The sequence below is a fragment of the Tetrao urogallus genome (genome assembly GCF_951394365.1).
Source record: "Tetrao urogallus genome assembly, chromosome: 7".
NCBI classification, from domain to species: domain Eukaryota; kingdom Metazoa; phylum Chordata; class Aves; order Galliformes; family Phasianidae; genus Tetrao; species Tetrao urogallus.
The window spans coordinates 20,977,633-20,994,739 of NC_136820.1; the positions used below are offsets into that span (position 1 = coordinate 20,977,633).

The window sequence follows — 17,107 nt, forward strand, 5'->3', positions numbered from 1 at the left end:
TTACCTCTTCAAAAATGTAATGAGGAAGTACCAAAAGCGCCACGGAAAGAAGTATGATGCGTAAATTTGATCTGTCACCTGTGATGTGGTTTCCTGGATTTGTGCACTACATTCTGAAGCCGAGGACAGCAAAGTGCAATTTCTTCTCCCTTAGACAATATTTGTTAAATTTTGTGGATAATCCTGAGAAAAATGCCACAGTAAGTTGAGTCTGTGAGGAAGTGATTGAGATTAAAAACAAATAATCCGGTTTTGCATGAGAAATTGCATGAAAAAATAATTGAAGGTACCTTGAGTTTGAAGCAGGTGAAGTAGTAGACATTATAGACATTGGTGGAGGACCAGATGTAGTGCAAGAGGAATGATGACACGTAGTGTGTTTGCCTTGAGCGTGTAGGGCAAGTGCATGAGCCTTGAATTTGCTTTTGTGAATACTGTGACAGAGACTCAGGCCTACCTAAGGGATTAGTTAATGTATGTCAAGAAAATGTTGGTTCAGGTTGTAACTCTTCAGCTACTGAAAAAAAACCAACCCAAGTGGCCAGATGGACGTTCTTCTTGTGAAAGCAGTGAGGAATTGCCAGGTAGAATCACCACAGGGCACGTGTGGCTGATCTCCAAGGACGCTGGTGTTTCAGTTGAGTGTTTTTGCAAGACATGACTTAGTTGTGCCTCTTGGATGGTTGTGGTAGACAGCAGTGGCTTTAGAAGGGAGGAGTGGTACGTGAGTGTTTGACATCTGATAGAAGTCAGCACTGGTCAGCCCATGCAGTAGCAGGAGTAACAAGAAATACTTATTTGAAAGTTGCTCAGGCTGGCTGGGAATCAACAGCTAACAAAAAGTTTTGTATGTTGAGATAAAGCAGCTTAGGGCAAATATTGCTATTAGCAGTGCTGCTAGCACATCGCAGCATCCTGCGCACGTGACAAAGACAAAGAGATCATGCAATGCCTATGGTGCCATATGCAGTGGCTCCCCAGTTCTCAGTGTGTTTTACACCTTTTGCAACACATGCTAACCTCATGGTTGGTGACAACAAAACGGGCTAAGCTCGCTGCTTCCCTTCTGAATAGAAGGGGCTGTGTACTGATGGAATGGTGCAGTGATGGTGCTGCACCACAACCTGGTTCTGATTTAAACTTGTGATATGCAGTTTAAACACGTGGCGTGTATTGTTTGAAGGATGTTACTTTTGAATATAACTCCTGGTCTTGGCCAGGTTGGAAACTGAGCTTTCCTCTGTCTTACTTGCTGTGGCAGAGGTTTTCTTCTCCCCCATTTTCTGGAGTGGTGCTGCAGTTCTGGTTCTAAACTGAAGGAGTTGAGAGCTCGGTCCAAAGAGGTAATGCTATGCCATTGCAGTGAGTGGGAGAATAAGCCAGGCCAACCAGAATAGTGACAAATGTTCCTTAGCTACCTCTCATGACCACAGCATCACGGGTCAGGATGTCAGCCATCTCAAGGGCGTGTAGAAATTGCTCACTTCTCTGGGGAAACCTGCATACTCTGCTCCCTTTACTTCTCTTAAGTGCATGTATACAAGTGTACACAGCACAAGAAGTAAACAGGAAGAACTAAGGATCTGTGTGCAGTCACAGAGCCATGGTCTCATTGCAATCACAGCAACTTTGTGAGACAGCTCATGTGACTGGAATGCTGTCATGAACGTCTATGTACTTTTTAGGAAAGTCAGACTAGTTAGGCAAAGAGGTTTGCAGAAAGGCATAGGGCAAGCAGTAAGATCTCTGCTCCCAGGATAGTGAGAAGAAATCTGGTACTGTATGGGGAGCTCTGTGACCTCAAACCACTCCTCCTGCAAGTGACTAGAAGGAGGAAGGAGTTGTTCCAACTCAGAGCCCTATCATTCCCATAAATTAGAGAGAGTCTTAACAAGTATACATGCACTGCTCTTAAACATGCAGTTACTGTTGTGATGGATTCTGGGATATCTGGGAGAGGAGTAGAGAGGGCAAGTGGCAGAGCCCAGATCGTGCAGTGCTGGCTTGCTGTTCACCCTGAAACATGTGTGTCTTGAGGTGACCTGCTGGCTAAAGGGGCCTCCTCTTCTTCCCTTGTTGATCCAGGATGGGCTGACCATGTCTTTGTGGCCACCTCTGTGGCTGTCATTGTCACAGTCATGCTGCCTTCTCTTTCTCTCCCCCAAATGTTCCAGAGTGTAAGCATTGAGTGCTACAGAATTTAGCTATGGTTTTTGGAAGGGATTTCCATACAAAGCTGGTCTTCTGTCTGTGGAGTGGGTGCCTGTTATTTCAGGATGGGGCTGGATGACCATTTTTTATATCTTATTTTTCAGCTCATCAGTGAGCTATGGCTGATGATTGTCTCATAACTGATGGAGTGTTTTAACTACTGGCTGTGATGTGAGGAGCTCAGGGTCTGTGTCTTAGCAGATACAAGCAGATATACTTAAGATGCTGATGATGGCTTTTTAATGAGAATATATACAAAACAAATGTTGTTACCCCTTTCACTGAAGCACAAAGCTGTGTGTGCATACAAGGAAGCATCTTTGACAAATGGGTAAGAGTTCACATAACTAATATTTTCATACACCATCATGGATCAGGATGGTAATGTTGCCATAGGAACGATAAGACTGAGAATTCTAAATGGTATGTGATTATAAGCTAAGATTTGTCTTTTGCTTTGTTTTTATTTTCAGAAATACTAATGAAAACTATATTTTTACTTAATGTGGAGGGGAAAAAAAAAATTCAGCCAAAGAAAGATTACCACGTAAATCTGTCTTCTTGGTATGCAAATGTATCTGCTTAGGGAGGAAAAATGAAAGGTAGTGTACATATAAGCTGCATGTGGGAGTGAAATGTGTTCTCCATCTAGTGTTTAGCATTGTCATGCTATCAATGGGTGAATGATTACCTGCACAAGATTTGATGCTTCTTCTGTATTCGTTAATTTAGAGTGTTTAACCTCTACCAGTATCAGAAGGTAGAAGGCTGGTCAAATATCTTCTCACAGGAAGCTCGCAAGGGGACAGCAGTAAGATGCAATTTTGATGGGGGGGAAAAACTCAACTGACTGCATAACGAAGTATTTATTTAGTGGCTTCATCCTCACCAAGTGATCCTCTTTTGAGTAGGTCTTACCTGAAGAGTAAGAGTTACAAGCCAAGCTGTAGTACAATCTAACAGAGCATAGATAGTGGTCATTGCAAAATTTAGTTTTATTTTATAAAAAAAAAAAAAAAAAAAAGGAACTACAGTGAGATTTCTGCCAGCTCTTGCTGGCATTTGAAAGGTAAGTGCTTTCAGTTTTCCCCATTGTCTTAATTTAAAAACAAAACAAACAAACAAAAAAACCCACAGATTTTGGGGCATGGAAGTTACTACTTGGAAAGGAAGCTTACTGAAGGTTTCTCCATCTCTGTACTCATTAAGTCTCTGTGAGGCTTTTAGCCCTCATGTAAAAGGTGGTGAGTACCAGCAATGACTTCTGACAGAGGTAACCTGTGACATCTTCGTAGCTGTGATCATGGGAGGGGAGATCCTTAGCTCTGTTTGGGAAAGGAGAGGCCTTGCTGAAAGGCAGAGGTGGTGTAGTTGGAGGTGGTCATCGTGTTAAGAGGATATACTTGGAAGAAGGGAGTGGATTTAATGTATCTTTTGGTGGACTGCAAAAAAGGCAGTAAGTATGGCATGGTGGGGATCTCCGATTCAGACAGAGAATTCCTTATTTTAAACTTTTCTCTCTACGTATCTGAACTAGTTAAACAAGTGATGCCACTGAATATTTCTATGTGCTCAGGTGCACACCCCTGCTATCTAGCTTGAGAAGCGAACTTTAAATCATGCTTGCTTCCAAATGCCTGCTCAAAACCAACCTGTTCAGTATTCGATATTTTTTCTCCCCTTCTCATCATATGGCTTTGGTAGCCAGGGAGGATTGTGTACTGCTGATATGATTGTTTTTTTTTTTTTTTTTTCCAAAACGGAAAATGAGCTTTTCTCAGTTTGTTTCAAATTTTAAGTCTTATAGGATATCTCATAGAACTGCTTAACAGTTTATAAATTGCTTTTAAGCAGAAAAACTCAAATTCTTTCCAGAGGAAGTACGGTATATGTCAATTGTTACTTTATAATATCTGTTGTGACAACATGATGTGTCCGTAGGTTGGTTGCAAACAAAAGCCTAGTCTTTTCCTCCCCTGTTACTTCTGAGAAGAGTGGGATGCCTCTTGCACTGGTTTAATGTAGGATTTTGTAAGCGCTGGGATTCTGGCCTAGGAAGTTTTAAAGCCAGAGAAGCTGGAAGCACTTTAGGAAAGAAGCAGTGTCTGAACTTGTCAAATGAATGCATGGAAGGAAATGAGCTGGTATGAATGTCAATCTGCTGCCTACCAGCAAAATGGTTGGAGCTCATCTCTTCAACATCTTGAAGTTTGATTCCAAAAGAAACAGGGCTTGGGCAACTGCTCTGGCTGATGGTGCCATTCCCCTTCCCCACAGCTTTTCAGCTTCTTGGCTGATTTCAGAAAAGCTCAAACCGTAAATAGAGGTTGCAGATATTTGCAATCAGTGAGAACTCTCTTTCAGGTTACATGAGAAGATGAGACTTCATACCCCTTCCCCAAATAATATCTCCACCAAGAGAGACCCACTTTGGGGAAATGCCTTTTCAGCATTGCTACTCTGTGCTGAAACTCGAGAGACAAATCCAAAGGACAGCAAGTTTCGTTAGTAGCACTGCTCAGTCTTTTCTGTTCTTGCAAACAGCATTTTGTGTAATAAAATGCTCTCTGGTCTGTGGAGTAGAAGTTCAGAAGCGACAGCTTTGAAATGACCTCAGCAAATTTTAATCCAGCTCTCTTCTGCCATATGCTGTAGGAGATTCTCCCATTACGGGAACAATTACACTTCCATTCCATCCCCAGAGGACTTCTGTCTCGTTTGGTGAACAGAAGTATTTAATGAGCAGTGATCAGTTATTCAATATTTTGCTTTTCTTGTTGTTCAGTGGGATTGCCTTAGGCCTTATTTATTACCAACCCTTATTAGATGCTGCTCCAAAGACAAGAATTAATTTTGTAAGCTCTTCACTGTCCTACTGGAGTATTTCACAGACAACGGTTTATTCCCTGAGATGTGAGGGTGTATGTTATCCTCTTTACTGTATCTGAAGGTCATTGTCTTGGTACCACTTCTGTGCACGGCTGCTGCTCTCTTCCAATAGTGGTTTGAGGCCAGGGGCCTGATGGTCAGTCGGGACACCTGGGAGGTGAGCAGTACTTTGCTAACTGCCCTTGGAAATGGTTGGCCTTGTATCGCTGTGGCAGATGAAGGGGTAAAGTTGTCCTGGGGAGCAGCGTGTTGTAAACCAGCTGTCACTACACACGTGTGAAAACTAGATTCAGTTTCTGTATCTCCAAGACCTTGCTCCAGAGTGTACGGTTACTATGAGCTTTTTAAAAGAAAATGGTGGATTCCTTATATGCAATACGAATCTCCCCCCCCCCTCACAAATGTTTCTAATTTAACCTTTAAGCAAAGTCTCTTAGTAATTTTTTTTTTTGTCCTAGATTAAGCCTGGTGTTCATAAACTACCCCCGGATCGATGCACGTTTCAGTGATATCAGTATATGGCATTTCTGATAATGTCAATAACGTGCCTTCTGTGGTCAAACTCAAACTTTTTCAAATAGATGCATGAAGCTTATACTAATATGTTTCCAGCATGTTGTGGGTAGCTTAGTTATCCCTACTGCTTCCTGGATCTTCAATTCTACTGACACTTCCTCTTCTGCTTGCAAGTGCAAGGTCTTCTACCTTTCAGAAATCAGTTGTTTTGGGCCCTGGAGTTGTGCTTCTGCAGAGAGGAGGCTGGGTCAGGTTGACCTGTGTATGTGGGACTTTGCTTAGTTGAAAAGGATGTTTTCAGATGCTGGTCTCTCCTTGTTATCATAATGTCCTCAGGGCTACGAAGGGGCATGGGAGCTACTTTATTTGTGGGTGCTGCTTTTAGAGCATTGGTGACCAGGGTATTTTTGTATTAGGTAAAAATAACCTGCTGCAATATGCCTGTCCTTTGGTATTCCCTCTACAGGAAACCAGCAATGATTTGCCAACTGATACACCAAGAGATTCAGATTTAAAGCTTCCAGTAGCCGGGGGCCTCTACAAAATGTAGCCAATGTCTGAGTGGCCTTCAAGCATTCAGTGTTATGCTGAGCATGTGCTCTACTCAGTGTAGTGGGATGGTATGGTCTTAAGGGCAGAATAGATCTTGAAACACCACGTCTTCAAACACCTTTGCATCAATCAAGAGCAAAGATGCATTAGTTTTAATTTGTTGGTTAACTTTTAATCCATAACTGGTTGGTAAGCCGATGTTTCAAGTGCCATTGACTGGCTTTGAATACTTTCTCTCCTGCTGAGAACGAAGCGCGAGCGGTTTTTCCTATCTTTTTCTGTCATAGCTATGTCAGTTAGTGCAAAAAACCTCCAGCCAAATAGCTGTGCTGGCAAAAACTCTAATGAAGGTGCTGTGATATCAGCTAAAAAGTTTTCCCTCTGGTGCAGATTTAATTCTATTTGGGAAACTGATTTAAATTACAGCAGGCAAAAGAATGCTTTTGAGTATATAAGCCTTGTCTCCTGTGAGGTTTTGCTGATAGGGCTGCACCAGCAAAACCTTTAAAGTGCACAGAAGCCCAGAGCAAGCAAGAGCTAACTTGTAGTTCTTAACATGGTAACTTTACTGTCTTCAGTCAAGATTTAGATTAAAAAAATAAACAAATAATTGAATATAAGCTTTCACCTGGGAACAGATTTTTAGCTTGTTTTACTTGGGAAGTGTGGAAGGCTACATCTGAATGATTTCTCATTCTTATGGTGTCCCACCTGTGACTTCCTTTTTATTTTTTTCTCCCAACCCCCTCCTACTCTTCTCGCCTTTGCAAACAGAGCAATAGAAAAACTGAACGGGTTTCAGCTTGAAAACTATTCCTTGAAAGTTGCGTATATCCCTGATGAAATGGCAGCACAGCAACCTCCGCAGCAACATCCCCAGGGACGGCGTGGATTTGGACAGAGGGGCCCTCCAAGGCAGGGCTCACCCAGCGCAACCGCGCGGCAGAAACCACAGTCAGACGTTCCTCTACGGATGTTGGTCCCCACGCAGTTTGTTGGAGCCATTATTGGGAAAGAAGGAGCAACCATCAGAAATATTACAAAGCAGACTCAGTCCAAGTAGGTTACTGTAAAGATGTTACTGTAAGTTTCAGTGTTGTGTCCTTGTCTACTGTGTGAAAGGAGAAGCAAAATTTCTGCCTCTTCTATGGGATGAATGTATTTACAGTCTGTTCAGCAGTTTGTCTTCCTATAGGAGCTGCTGGGAACACTTTGCCTTAGCACTATACGTGTGTTTTCTGCTGCGTTCTATGTGTGCTGTCTTAGTTTGCGCATACTTTTTGTTTCTGAAGGAAGCTCAACCTTACAAATAGAAGGAGGGGGGGTTCTTTTCCTTTTTTTTTTCTTTTTTTTTTTTTCTTTAAATCTGGAATATTTATGTTATTGGAATGTTCTTGGTTACAGGACGAGATTGTCTCCCACTTCTCCCATAATACTGTTACAGCCTTTGAAAGGCTGCGGTTTCCTCAGCAGCATCATTTTTGGAGACCAAACATTTTTGTTTCAGCTTGTGTAACCAGTGCTGCTTTCTGTTCTGAGATCCCAAGTAGTGACTTTAGGAACACCTAAATCATGTGAAATTCCACAACAAATGAAAGTAACTGCAAATAGAAAATTTTGGGCAAGATTTAAGAGCTTGATTCTGCCCTTGACACATGTTCAGATACTTGCCTTTTTTTTTTTTCCAATTCACTTTGAATGAAATTAGCAGTGCTAGTAGGATGATATTGATGCCAGGGTTACTTAGCAGGTGTACTAATAAGACTCTGGAAATAAGAAGGAAAACAGAAAACTGAAATATATTGGTCTGCAAAATGTGTAGGCAGTGTGGTGACATATCCAAGCCTTTAAGTGCTTACTGTAGCTTTAGTTTAATTTAGGGTATTCTTTGGATTTAAATTTGTTCTCAGTTATGGGTGGGAAGCTGGGAGCAGGAAAAAGAACTTTCAGCTCTTTCTTCCTTTATACCTTGTTCTAATTTATCTAATATATTCTTTGCTATCAAATTGCAGACCATGCCAAAACAAAGATTAAGAAAATGCACAAGGCAAAAAGCAAGCTGCTAATTGACCCAAGAAGCTTAGAGCACTAGGGTCCAGAGACACAGAAGGAAATTGTTTTTAGAGTGTGTTAAATCCCTACCCACAAGGAAGGTGTAAGCACAGATGCAGAGGAAGGTGGGGGTCACAATCAAAGAATTCTTCTAGGATTCTCCAAAAGGCACAGGATGAAAGATACTGCCTTGAGTAGTACAACAAAAAAGAGGCCCCCTGCCCACCATACCCAGGATTATCTTGATGCTAATTTCAATTTCTCATTAGCATGCCGTAACCCAGGAGACTATTCTCTGTGTTTAACAACAAAGATTTAAGAGATTTGTGGTGTCCTGACAAGACTTGGTTGTAGTTTGTCTATGGGCAACCAATTCTCAGGTGATATCTAAAACTTCCGGGCTTCTTTACTATAGTATCTGAACTAGAATTTGGCATAAGAAGACTGAATAGAGCAGAAACAATTGCAGCTTGCTAGCTCTAAGGATACACTGCTTCAAGAATGATTTTTTTCCTGTTTGGGGGATTGAAGAAAGAGAAGTCTACTTCCAGTTGCACTGAGGATTGTCATGGACTTCTCAAAATGTTGCATCATGAAACAAAATGATTTTTCAATATCAGAACTAGAAAAAAAAAATACAGGGGTTAAGAAAAGAGTAATGTGATTGTTTTTTAAATTCAGAAACAGCTATCATTTGGGGGAAAAGGGGAGGGAGGAAGCAGAAAGAAGAGATGGAAATAAAAATAACCTGCATTTATTGGCAGAGTACAGAAAATATCCAAAGTATTGTCTTGTTGTAGGTTGTGATTAATTTTAAGTTCTGCAGCTACATAATATGTGATGTAGATTCAAGCTGCTGGTTTCAGAATGTCAGAGTGGAGCTGGTGGACAAATTTTAGGTTTAAAACACATAACAAGTAGTCTTTAGGATAAATGCAAACACTACTTTCCACTTGTTAGTGGAGAAGTGCTAAGGAAAACCTGTTGTTGAGGCCATGAGAACACCAAGGAGGGACAAAGTCTTGCTGTACCTGTAGTTGCACTCATTATTAGTGGAGTGATGGGGCTGCTGACAAACATTCAGAGCTTTGGGAAACCTTGATGAAATCTTCTCTTCAGTGGGACATCACAGATTGTCTATCTAATGTCTCTTTTGAATGCAGTTTGAAGAATGAAGATCCTAGCATTCAAATAGTACAAAGGTTGCTCCAAAAGTAATGCTTCCTATCTGTTTCTGTGGAAACTACACCAGAAACAAAGAGCACAGTAACACTATTTAACAGAGCTGTTTCACAGTTGCTAGGATGATGTTGCTGGGAAAATGTTGCTCATGCAGTCCAACCTTCACTGTGCTAACACACACTGTTTGGTCTCTGCTACTGCTCAGAAAGCTGACATTGATAGGTATCAGTGGATGCAGATTCTTCCTCCTGGAGAAATTCAGTGCTACGCCTTTGCTTCATACACACTTCCATGTCAGACACCATTTTGTCAGACTGCCCTTTGCTGCATCTATTTTGTGGCAACATAAATGACTTATTGGCAGGAAGGTTCAACCTCCACTGCTGTACCACCACCATCTGCCTCTGACGTTGTGGGCCAACATTGTAAGAAGTACTTTCAGAGCAGCCCTCGTATTTAGGAAATGTTTAAGTAATTGTATCCTCTTGAAATGAAAGTACTGAAAGGTAGTTGTTGCTAGCTCAAAGTTAATTAGTTCTATGAGAGTTGTAAGTATGCAGAGTGTACTATAGAGTATGTGGTTACAGTTGGTGTTTTTCTTTCTTCTAAGAATTGATATTCATCGTAAAGAGAATGCAGGTGCTGCTGAGAAACCAATTACCATTCACTCAACTCCTGAAGGCTGCTCAACAGCTTGTAAAATCATTATGGAGATCATGCAAAAAGAAGCTCAAGATACTAAATTGTGAGTAAAAGCCATTTCATTGTGAAGGCATTAAAAATTCTAAATCCTTGTTGATTTCATTTCAAGAAGGGCTCTTAAAATCTATTATGTAGTGAATCTTTCCTCTGTTGTTATTTGCACTTAACTAGTTAAGTCTTTCTTCTTTTACCTTCTAAGGATGGTTTAATTGCTTGAGTATCTTCAGTACCTGTCTACGTTCCCAGCTACTCAGTGCCTGCAATTTTGAGGTGAAACGGAGCAAATATTGAAAGTTTTTGAGGCACTAGTAGCTTTAGTGAACTATCACTAAAAGCTTTAATATCTTGCTTCCTTCCCAAAAGCTCTTGCTACTTCAGTAGGACTTCTGTTTGCAGATACATCACGAGAAATCTTTAATTGATAGCGCTGAAATAGCATTGCACCTGTATTCATTCTGCATCTCTTATTATAAGCGTGTGGGGGTGAATAGGAGTGGTAGGCATTTCTGTGAAAATACAGTTTGTCCATAACATGCATAAAAGTTTGCACTCTGGTTTTCAAGTCTCACTGGGTGTTAACCTCTGTTACAGTACGGAAGAAATTCCCCTGAAGATACTGGCACACAACAACTTTGTTGGTCGACTTATTGGCAAAGAAGGAAGAAACCTGAAGAAAATTGAGCAGGACACAGATACTAAAATCACGATATCTCCGTAAGTTTTTGGTCATATAATATTTTAGTGAGATGTTCAATGCTGCTGTGGTACATATGTTTAGGTGCAGAACTCTTATAAATGTTGCATGTTTTGAAGAATGCAACGACTGCTCAGGGACATGATTTAGCGGAGGGTTGTTAATTAGGGGAGTATGGTTAGGTTATGGCTGGACTCCACGATCTTTAAGGTCTTTTCCAACCTGAGTGATTCTATGAGTCTATGACACACCTTTGGAGCCACATTCAAAATTTGGGTTTAACTGTTACCTAACATCAGTTACAGTGCGTGTAAACATCAATTCTTCATTGCAAATTCAGCCAACAACACCTAAAAATAATAGAAGCGATGTGGAGCTCACCTTAGAAATACATTTTAAGTGTTTGTTGTTTTTAATATATTATGCTGTGTGCAAGGAATGGTGTTTTAAACTACAGGGTTGGATTAGTTCTGTGTGTGTGAAAATGCGTGAAACTACCAGTCTTTCTTGTAAGGATTCTGGCTTCCGCTACAGATTAATTTTTTGACAAGAGAGAAAGAAATCAAATGAATACTGAAAAGAGTATTTTTAGTGGTGATTCTGTCCCTCTCTGATCACTAGCAGCTGAACTAGGATATGTTGACTAGTCTGCATCTGAGTAACAGATTTTGGTTTCTGAGTTTGTGAAGGTAACCAAGACCTATTCGAATTTATCTGAGATCAGGAAGGAATTTTCACTGTAACGGGAAAAGTCAGTGAGGTGAGGGAGGAAATCACTGATTAAATATCTCTGGAGAAGTTTGGCTGCTAATAGCAGTTTTACCCTGGGGAAATATCTTCAGAGAACCTCCTGTTCTGAATAACGAATGTTCTGGCATGAACTTCCAGGCATTTGAGAGCACTCTAGACTTAAACTTTAGCTGAGAAAGGAAGAAGAGGGCTTATAGGTTGTAGGAGAAGGAGCGAGGCTGAAAGATGCATGAACATGTGTGAAGAGAAGAAATGCAGGGATGGGGGGGGAAATAGTGTGCTGTAGAAAATAGCTCAGGTGGAAGCTAGGAGATGAATGACTTTAGTCAAAATGAAGAGTACTGGAGTTTAATGCTGTAACCCTTGCATTTTCTGTGGGCAGTTACTACTTAATATTTCACAGCAAATGACTTAAAGTGTTTGGCTGTCATGAGGATTTGGAGATTGTAGTCTGACTGGGTTTGGGCCTTTTCCCCTGTTTTCTTTGGGAATCCACGAGTTCTTAAGGAAAGAAAATGTCTTGCAGTCTGTGTTTTCTGGTACATCTAAAATACCTGAAGCCCTCTGGTGAGGCTGAGCGCTGCTCATATTTTGCCTCTGTCTGATGCTTTCCATTTCGTGTTGCACCTTAGCATATAGTACCCATGTGATGCCAAACCTCACTGTGGTGATTCCTTTTGGATTTGTTGTGAGGGCAGAGTTTCTCCAGGTTATCTTAGAGCAGTCTGAGTGACATTCCAAATCGGCGCTTCACTCTTTAGAGGGAGTGGCACAATTAGATGTCATTGCAATTAGCTAACAAGCCTTGATGACCCTCTGCTTTTTGTTGATTAATTGTGCTTCTGTTTCATCCATAGATTGCAGGACTTGACACTCTATAATCCGGAAAGGACCATTACAGTTAAAGGCAGTATTGAAACTTGTGCCAAGGCCGAGGAAGAAATTATGAAGAAAATCAGGGAATCCTATGAAAATGATATTGCTGCTATGAATGTGAGTTGTTCTGTGGCATGAACCTCTTTTGGCTTAGATGTGAAGGACTGGTGGAGGTCATCTGGCCAAACAGTGATCTCTTTCAAACCTAAATGGGGTTGTGTAATACCTTGTTCCTTTTGGGACATCTCCATGGATGGAGTTGGCAGCCCCTGGGGAGAAATTCTGGTGAATAGAATTTCCTTGTGCTGCCACTTGTATTTGCTTATGAGCCTTGGGTATGTTTTTGTTGTTGTTGTTTTTTATTATCATTTGTTATTTTAATGAGGGTTTCCTCTGCTAGTTTGTTTCAAGATAAATTGGTTTAGATTGAGGACATGGGTGATGATTTTACTTTTTTGTTGTTACAGAAGCCTGAAACAACAGTGTGTCTGTGCTGTTGTGGTTTGTGTCATACTGTATAAGTTTCTTAGCTGTGTTCCCCAGTCTCTTGATGTTAAAAGCATAACATATGGAAGATGGATCTCTCCTGCTTTTAATTATTCAATTTAGAAGGCTATATTAAATTTTTCTTGATATAGATGATAAAGACATTCAATTATTCAGTGATTGGTGATTATATAATAAAAACAACACACCTCATTAGTTTGCCAAAGTATTACTAATGCATATTGGGGAAAAATCTGAGATGGCTGATAAGCCACGAAAAGCTTCTTGTGTGTCCGTATTACCAAATCTTATGGTCTAGGATCAGACTGGAAATATCTTCTACTTTACGGTAGTCTCTGATTTTCTAGGAATGGCTATTCATTATGGTTTCTCTACTGGCTAGAGAGAGAACTTTGTTTTTCCCCTTCCTCCCATGCTGTGCCATGTGCAGGACATAAACTGCATATGAGTACACAAAGTATTTTATTGTGGTACATCTTTGCCTCATATAGTGAACTCTGCTGTTTGGCAAAGGTGTGGCAAGCAGAAAACTGTCCCTAGTAGTTAGTACTGGGTTCATTTCAAGCTTAGTTATTTGTGATTATAGGGTAGATGGTAAAGTTTTTGGCATGTTTTGTGTGTCTTGCAGTTGGATTACCTCGATGGCCTCAGATGGTGTCAGTATCTAGCTGAAATATTTCTAAAGCAAAGTTCTGTTAATAGGCAATAATTTGACAAAGTCAGAGGTGGTGCTGAAAAGTTTTGTTGCAGAAAACATGCTTCCTAGTACTTGGTGCTACCACTTGCGTGGCCAAGTGAGGGACGCGCAACTGCATGGCTGATGTTTCCCCAGCAAGAACTGATGGGATCTTAGTTTATCTTTTGCAGGCATGGGAGGGAGGATAAGGTTTGTAGTGTGCATGGTAAAGCAAGACTTGTTCATGGGATTTCTGATTGTATAGCACTGCTTTCTTTAGTGTAAAGCCAGAATGGTTGTCTCTGCTAGTTTATTCACTCTGAAAGTAAATGGTGCTATTCCCTGAATTCCTTGCTATGAAGTCTGTGATACACATCACTTAAGTTGTAGTGAGGAATTCATAGCTGCTTCATCTAATGAAAATCATCTTTTCAACATTATTGGTCTGTACATGTATTAGGGAAATAAATTTGAAACTGAGTCCTTGGGGTAGTGGAGATGGGGAGCATTGGGGGCTGAGGTGAGTGTTAAGGAACATGCTGACATCTTTTTGGAAGTTTAATAGCTTATTATATAGCCAGCTAAGATTTTGATTAAACTTAATCAGAATCATAAACCTAAAATTACTCCTCTGCCATTGCAGCTTCAAGCACATTTAATTCCTGGATTAAATCTGAATGCCTTGGGTCTGTTCCCACCTTCTTCTTCAGGAATACCACCTCCTGCAGTGAGTGTTGCCTCTGCTGCTGCTGCTGCTTCATATCCACCATTTGGGGTAAGACAACTCTCCAGTTTTGAGTAATTAGTGGATGGTAATGTTAATCTATACAATGCTGATGTTCCAAAACATCATTTTTGCCAAATTACCTCGAAGACCTGAGAACAGAGCAGTTGTGTTCTGTCAGTTTTCTAAACATTGTTCGTCTCCTTGCTTTACACACTGAAAATATTTCATGTAGCTGTGGTTGAGAACAGATGTTTATTGATCCTTTAGTGAAACACTCAGTGAAATCAGGAAATGATGTTTTCTGGAGAAGTACTAGATGCTGTTTTCTAGAGAGCTTGAATTATTACACAGAGAAACGAGATATGAAATGGAATTTTAGAGTTGCTGCATGTTTGCAGGTAACAAAATACTAGTTTGTAGTATTATTTCTGCTGATCTGGAAGGGGAAAAAAAGATCTGTAGTTGCGAAGCAGAGATCTGTATGTAGACAAAATGTTTGCTTGTAGTAGATTTCAAAAGAACTTGTACTTTCATAAGTATTGCTAAATAGATGGAATTTAACTGACTTGGATTAATCTCCATAAAGCCTTGGTTTGTGCCACATTACTCTCAAAGAAATATGTGAAAAGGCCCAGTAGAGTCCACTGCTGCTTAGTTATAGTTTGACTTTTTTGCTACTGAACAGAGGATAATTTGCTGTGTTAGCAAGTTCCAGAGCTTTTCTAGGAAGAGAAGGTGCTCTGCTATTCAAGAAAAGGCAAACTTGTTACGTAGAGTAATGGATTAGTGATCTTTCCTGCTTCTGGTGACAGTGGTTGTTGTTAGCAACTCAATATAAGATTAATTTTTTAAATGAATGCTTAACAAGTGGATAACGGAGCTTTATAAATGCTGTGGCTGTCTTCCCCTTCCTCTTTAATTAACAGTAACATGTAGAGAGAGAGGTCTGAGACTATCCATGAGCTAGAACAGTGAAAATGCAGCACAGCATTCTGAATTTCGCCAAATGACTCAAGTGGCCTACACAAATTACACTAAAGGGAAGCTATTGCCTAAATATTTTTCCCAGAGGAAGAAGCCAAGAAAATGTCACTGAAAGGAACAGGAAAAATTCCACACTCATAACGCTGTTTGTGGGAATGAACAACTTGGGTGATATGAATGTATTATAATCTATATTAGGTGTAATAGTGGCTTTATCAGAAAAAAGACTCCAATGAGAGCCACAACAGAAACATGTTTATGCCCAGTTATCTTGCTGCTAAAAGAAATGCCTCTGTGACAAACAAATATTCCCTCCCCTCTAATTGGTGGTAGACTAAACTAACAAGAAACTGTTTTTTTCTTCATTGTATTGTGTAAAATGCCATCTGTTGCTGTAATGGAATGTCTCAACTTATTTATTCTTTTTAAAGACAAACTAGAGATGATTTGTTAATAGTATATAACCTCCTTTGCTTTGGTGGTTTTGAAAAGTGTAGCCTCTTTATCAAATTTGCACGCTACTTTACTATTCTTGAGAGATTCATACTGTAAAACTGTAGTTTTGTTCCTTGTTTGTTTTGTTTTCCCTTTTTTTTTCCCTTTTTTTTTTTCTTGCTTTTGTCTTAAAACATACCTAAATAGTGTTGAATTTGGCAATTTCAGTCTTACATGTGTCTCTCCCTTTGCTACGGGGCTGCTCTCCCCCACAAATGCACCTTTCTTGCCCTTCTGGGATCTCTGGCTATCCTAGAAATAGGATAGCAGTGACATCTGGGACGAGCCCCCCAAAACAAGTGTCATTTTGTAGGAAGTGCAGAAACTTTGTAGCTGGAAGGACCACGGTGTCTGAGGTTACCATTGCTCCTGTTTCTGCTATTTGCTCAATTCTTGCCTCAGGTAGTCTGAATGTATGATAAGCTAACAAGGGATAAACTCAATAATACCACGAATGAGCTCTGGTTTTGTGGATGCTGGGTATGATGCTAAGACAGCCCACTGAAGCTAATGGTTTCTGAAACAAGTGTATGAACGCTTGAAAACATCACACTTTCCTTTATGTGTATATGATTTCATCTGGAAATGAGGAAATGGTTCCACGGGCTTCAGAGAAGTCCGCCCCTCCGATTACTTGGAGTGCCTCTCCTCTCTGAAAGCAGAAAACAAGGAAAATGTGAGGTTTTGGTGGTAGTATTTTTTTTTTTTCTTTTTAAATAGCTTTCGGAAGAGAAAACTTCCTTTTTTTTTTTTTTTTTTAATCTTGATCATTTTGCACACAGACTTTTAAATCTTGCTTGTTTACGGTTAGCTTCTGTTAATTTCTCAGCTTTACTTTCTCCTTTCTCTTTTTCTTCTAGTAACTGTAGTTGCTAGAAGACTAGTAACTTAAATCCCTGTCCAAATGGAATACTGGGACTGGTAGAAGAAGTAGAAAGAGCAAGTGAGAAGGTCTGGCTATAGTTAGAAGAAGAAATGGAGAAAACAGGAAAGGCTGAAGGTAGCATCAAAGCCTTATTATGCACAGACTCGTCTAATTTTGGGTGGGAGATGCGACTTATCTCACTAGGAAGCTGGTGGTTGCTTTTCCCTTTGTTTTGATGCTAGAGTGCATACAGGAAGGTCTTTGGTATCTGTCTGCTTAGATATCAACACATGTGCATGCATGTCTGCTGTATGTGGCTTATGGTGTCTAAGCACTATTGTCTAGTGCCAGATAACCATTATTTGATACTTACCTATCGCTAGCAACAGTTCTTCATGTTGCAACTCAATCTGTTTGCAAAGTCCAGAA

At 40.3% G+C, this 17,107-nt stretch overlaps 1 protein-coding gene across 2 annotated transcripts in view; it reads left to right on the forward strand.

Moving 5' to 3' along the window:
• The window catches only part of IGF2BP3 (insulin like growth factor 2 mRNA binding protein 3), a gene marked incomplete at both ends in the record, with an annotated part of 100,320 nt that overhangs the window by 63,236 nt on the left and 19,977 nt on the right, over nucleotides 1-17,107 (forward strand). Inside the window, 5 exons of one of the 2 annotated variants that reach the window (XM_079538253.1) lie at nucleotides 6,943-7,227; nucleotides 10,013-10,147; nucleotides 10,696-10,818; nucleotides 12,406-12,541; nucleotides 14,251-14,382. In XM_079538253.1, coding sequence (XP_079394379.1) covers nucleotides 6,943-7,227; nucleotides 10,013-10,147; nucleotides 10,696-10,818; nucleotides 12,406-12,541; nucleotides 14,251-14,382 — 811 coding nt within the window. The remainder of the gene's footprint in view (nucleotides 1-6,942; nucleotides 7,228-10,012; nucleotides 10,148-10,695; nucleotides 10,819-12,405; nucleotides 12,542-14,250; nucleotides 14,383-17,107) is intronic. The other variant, XM_079538254.1, reaches the window with a different exon arrangement.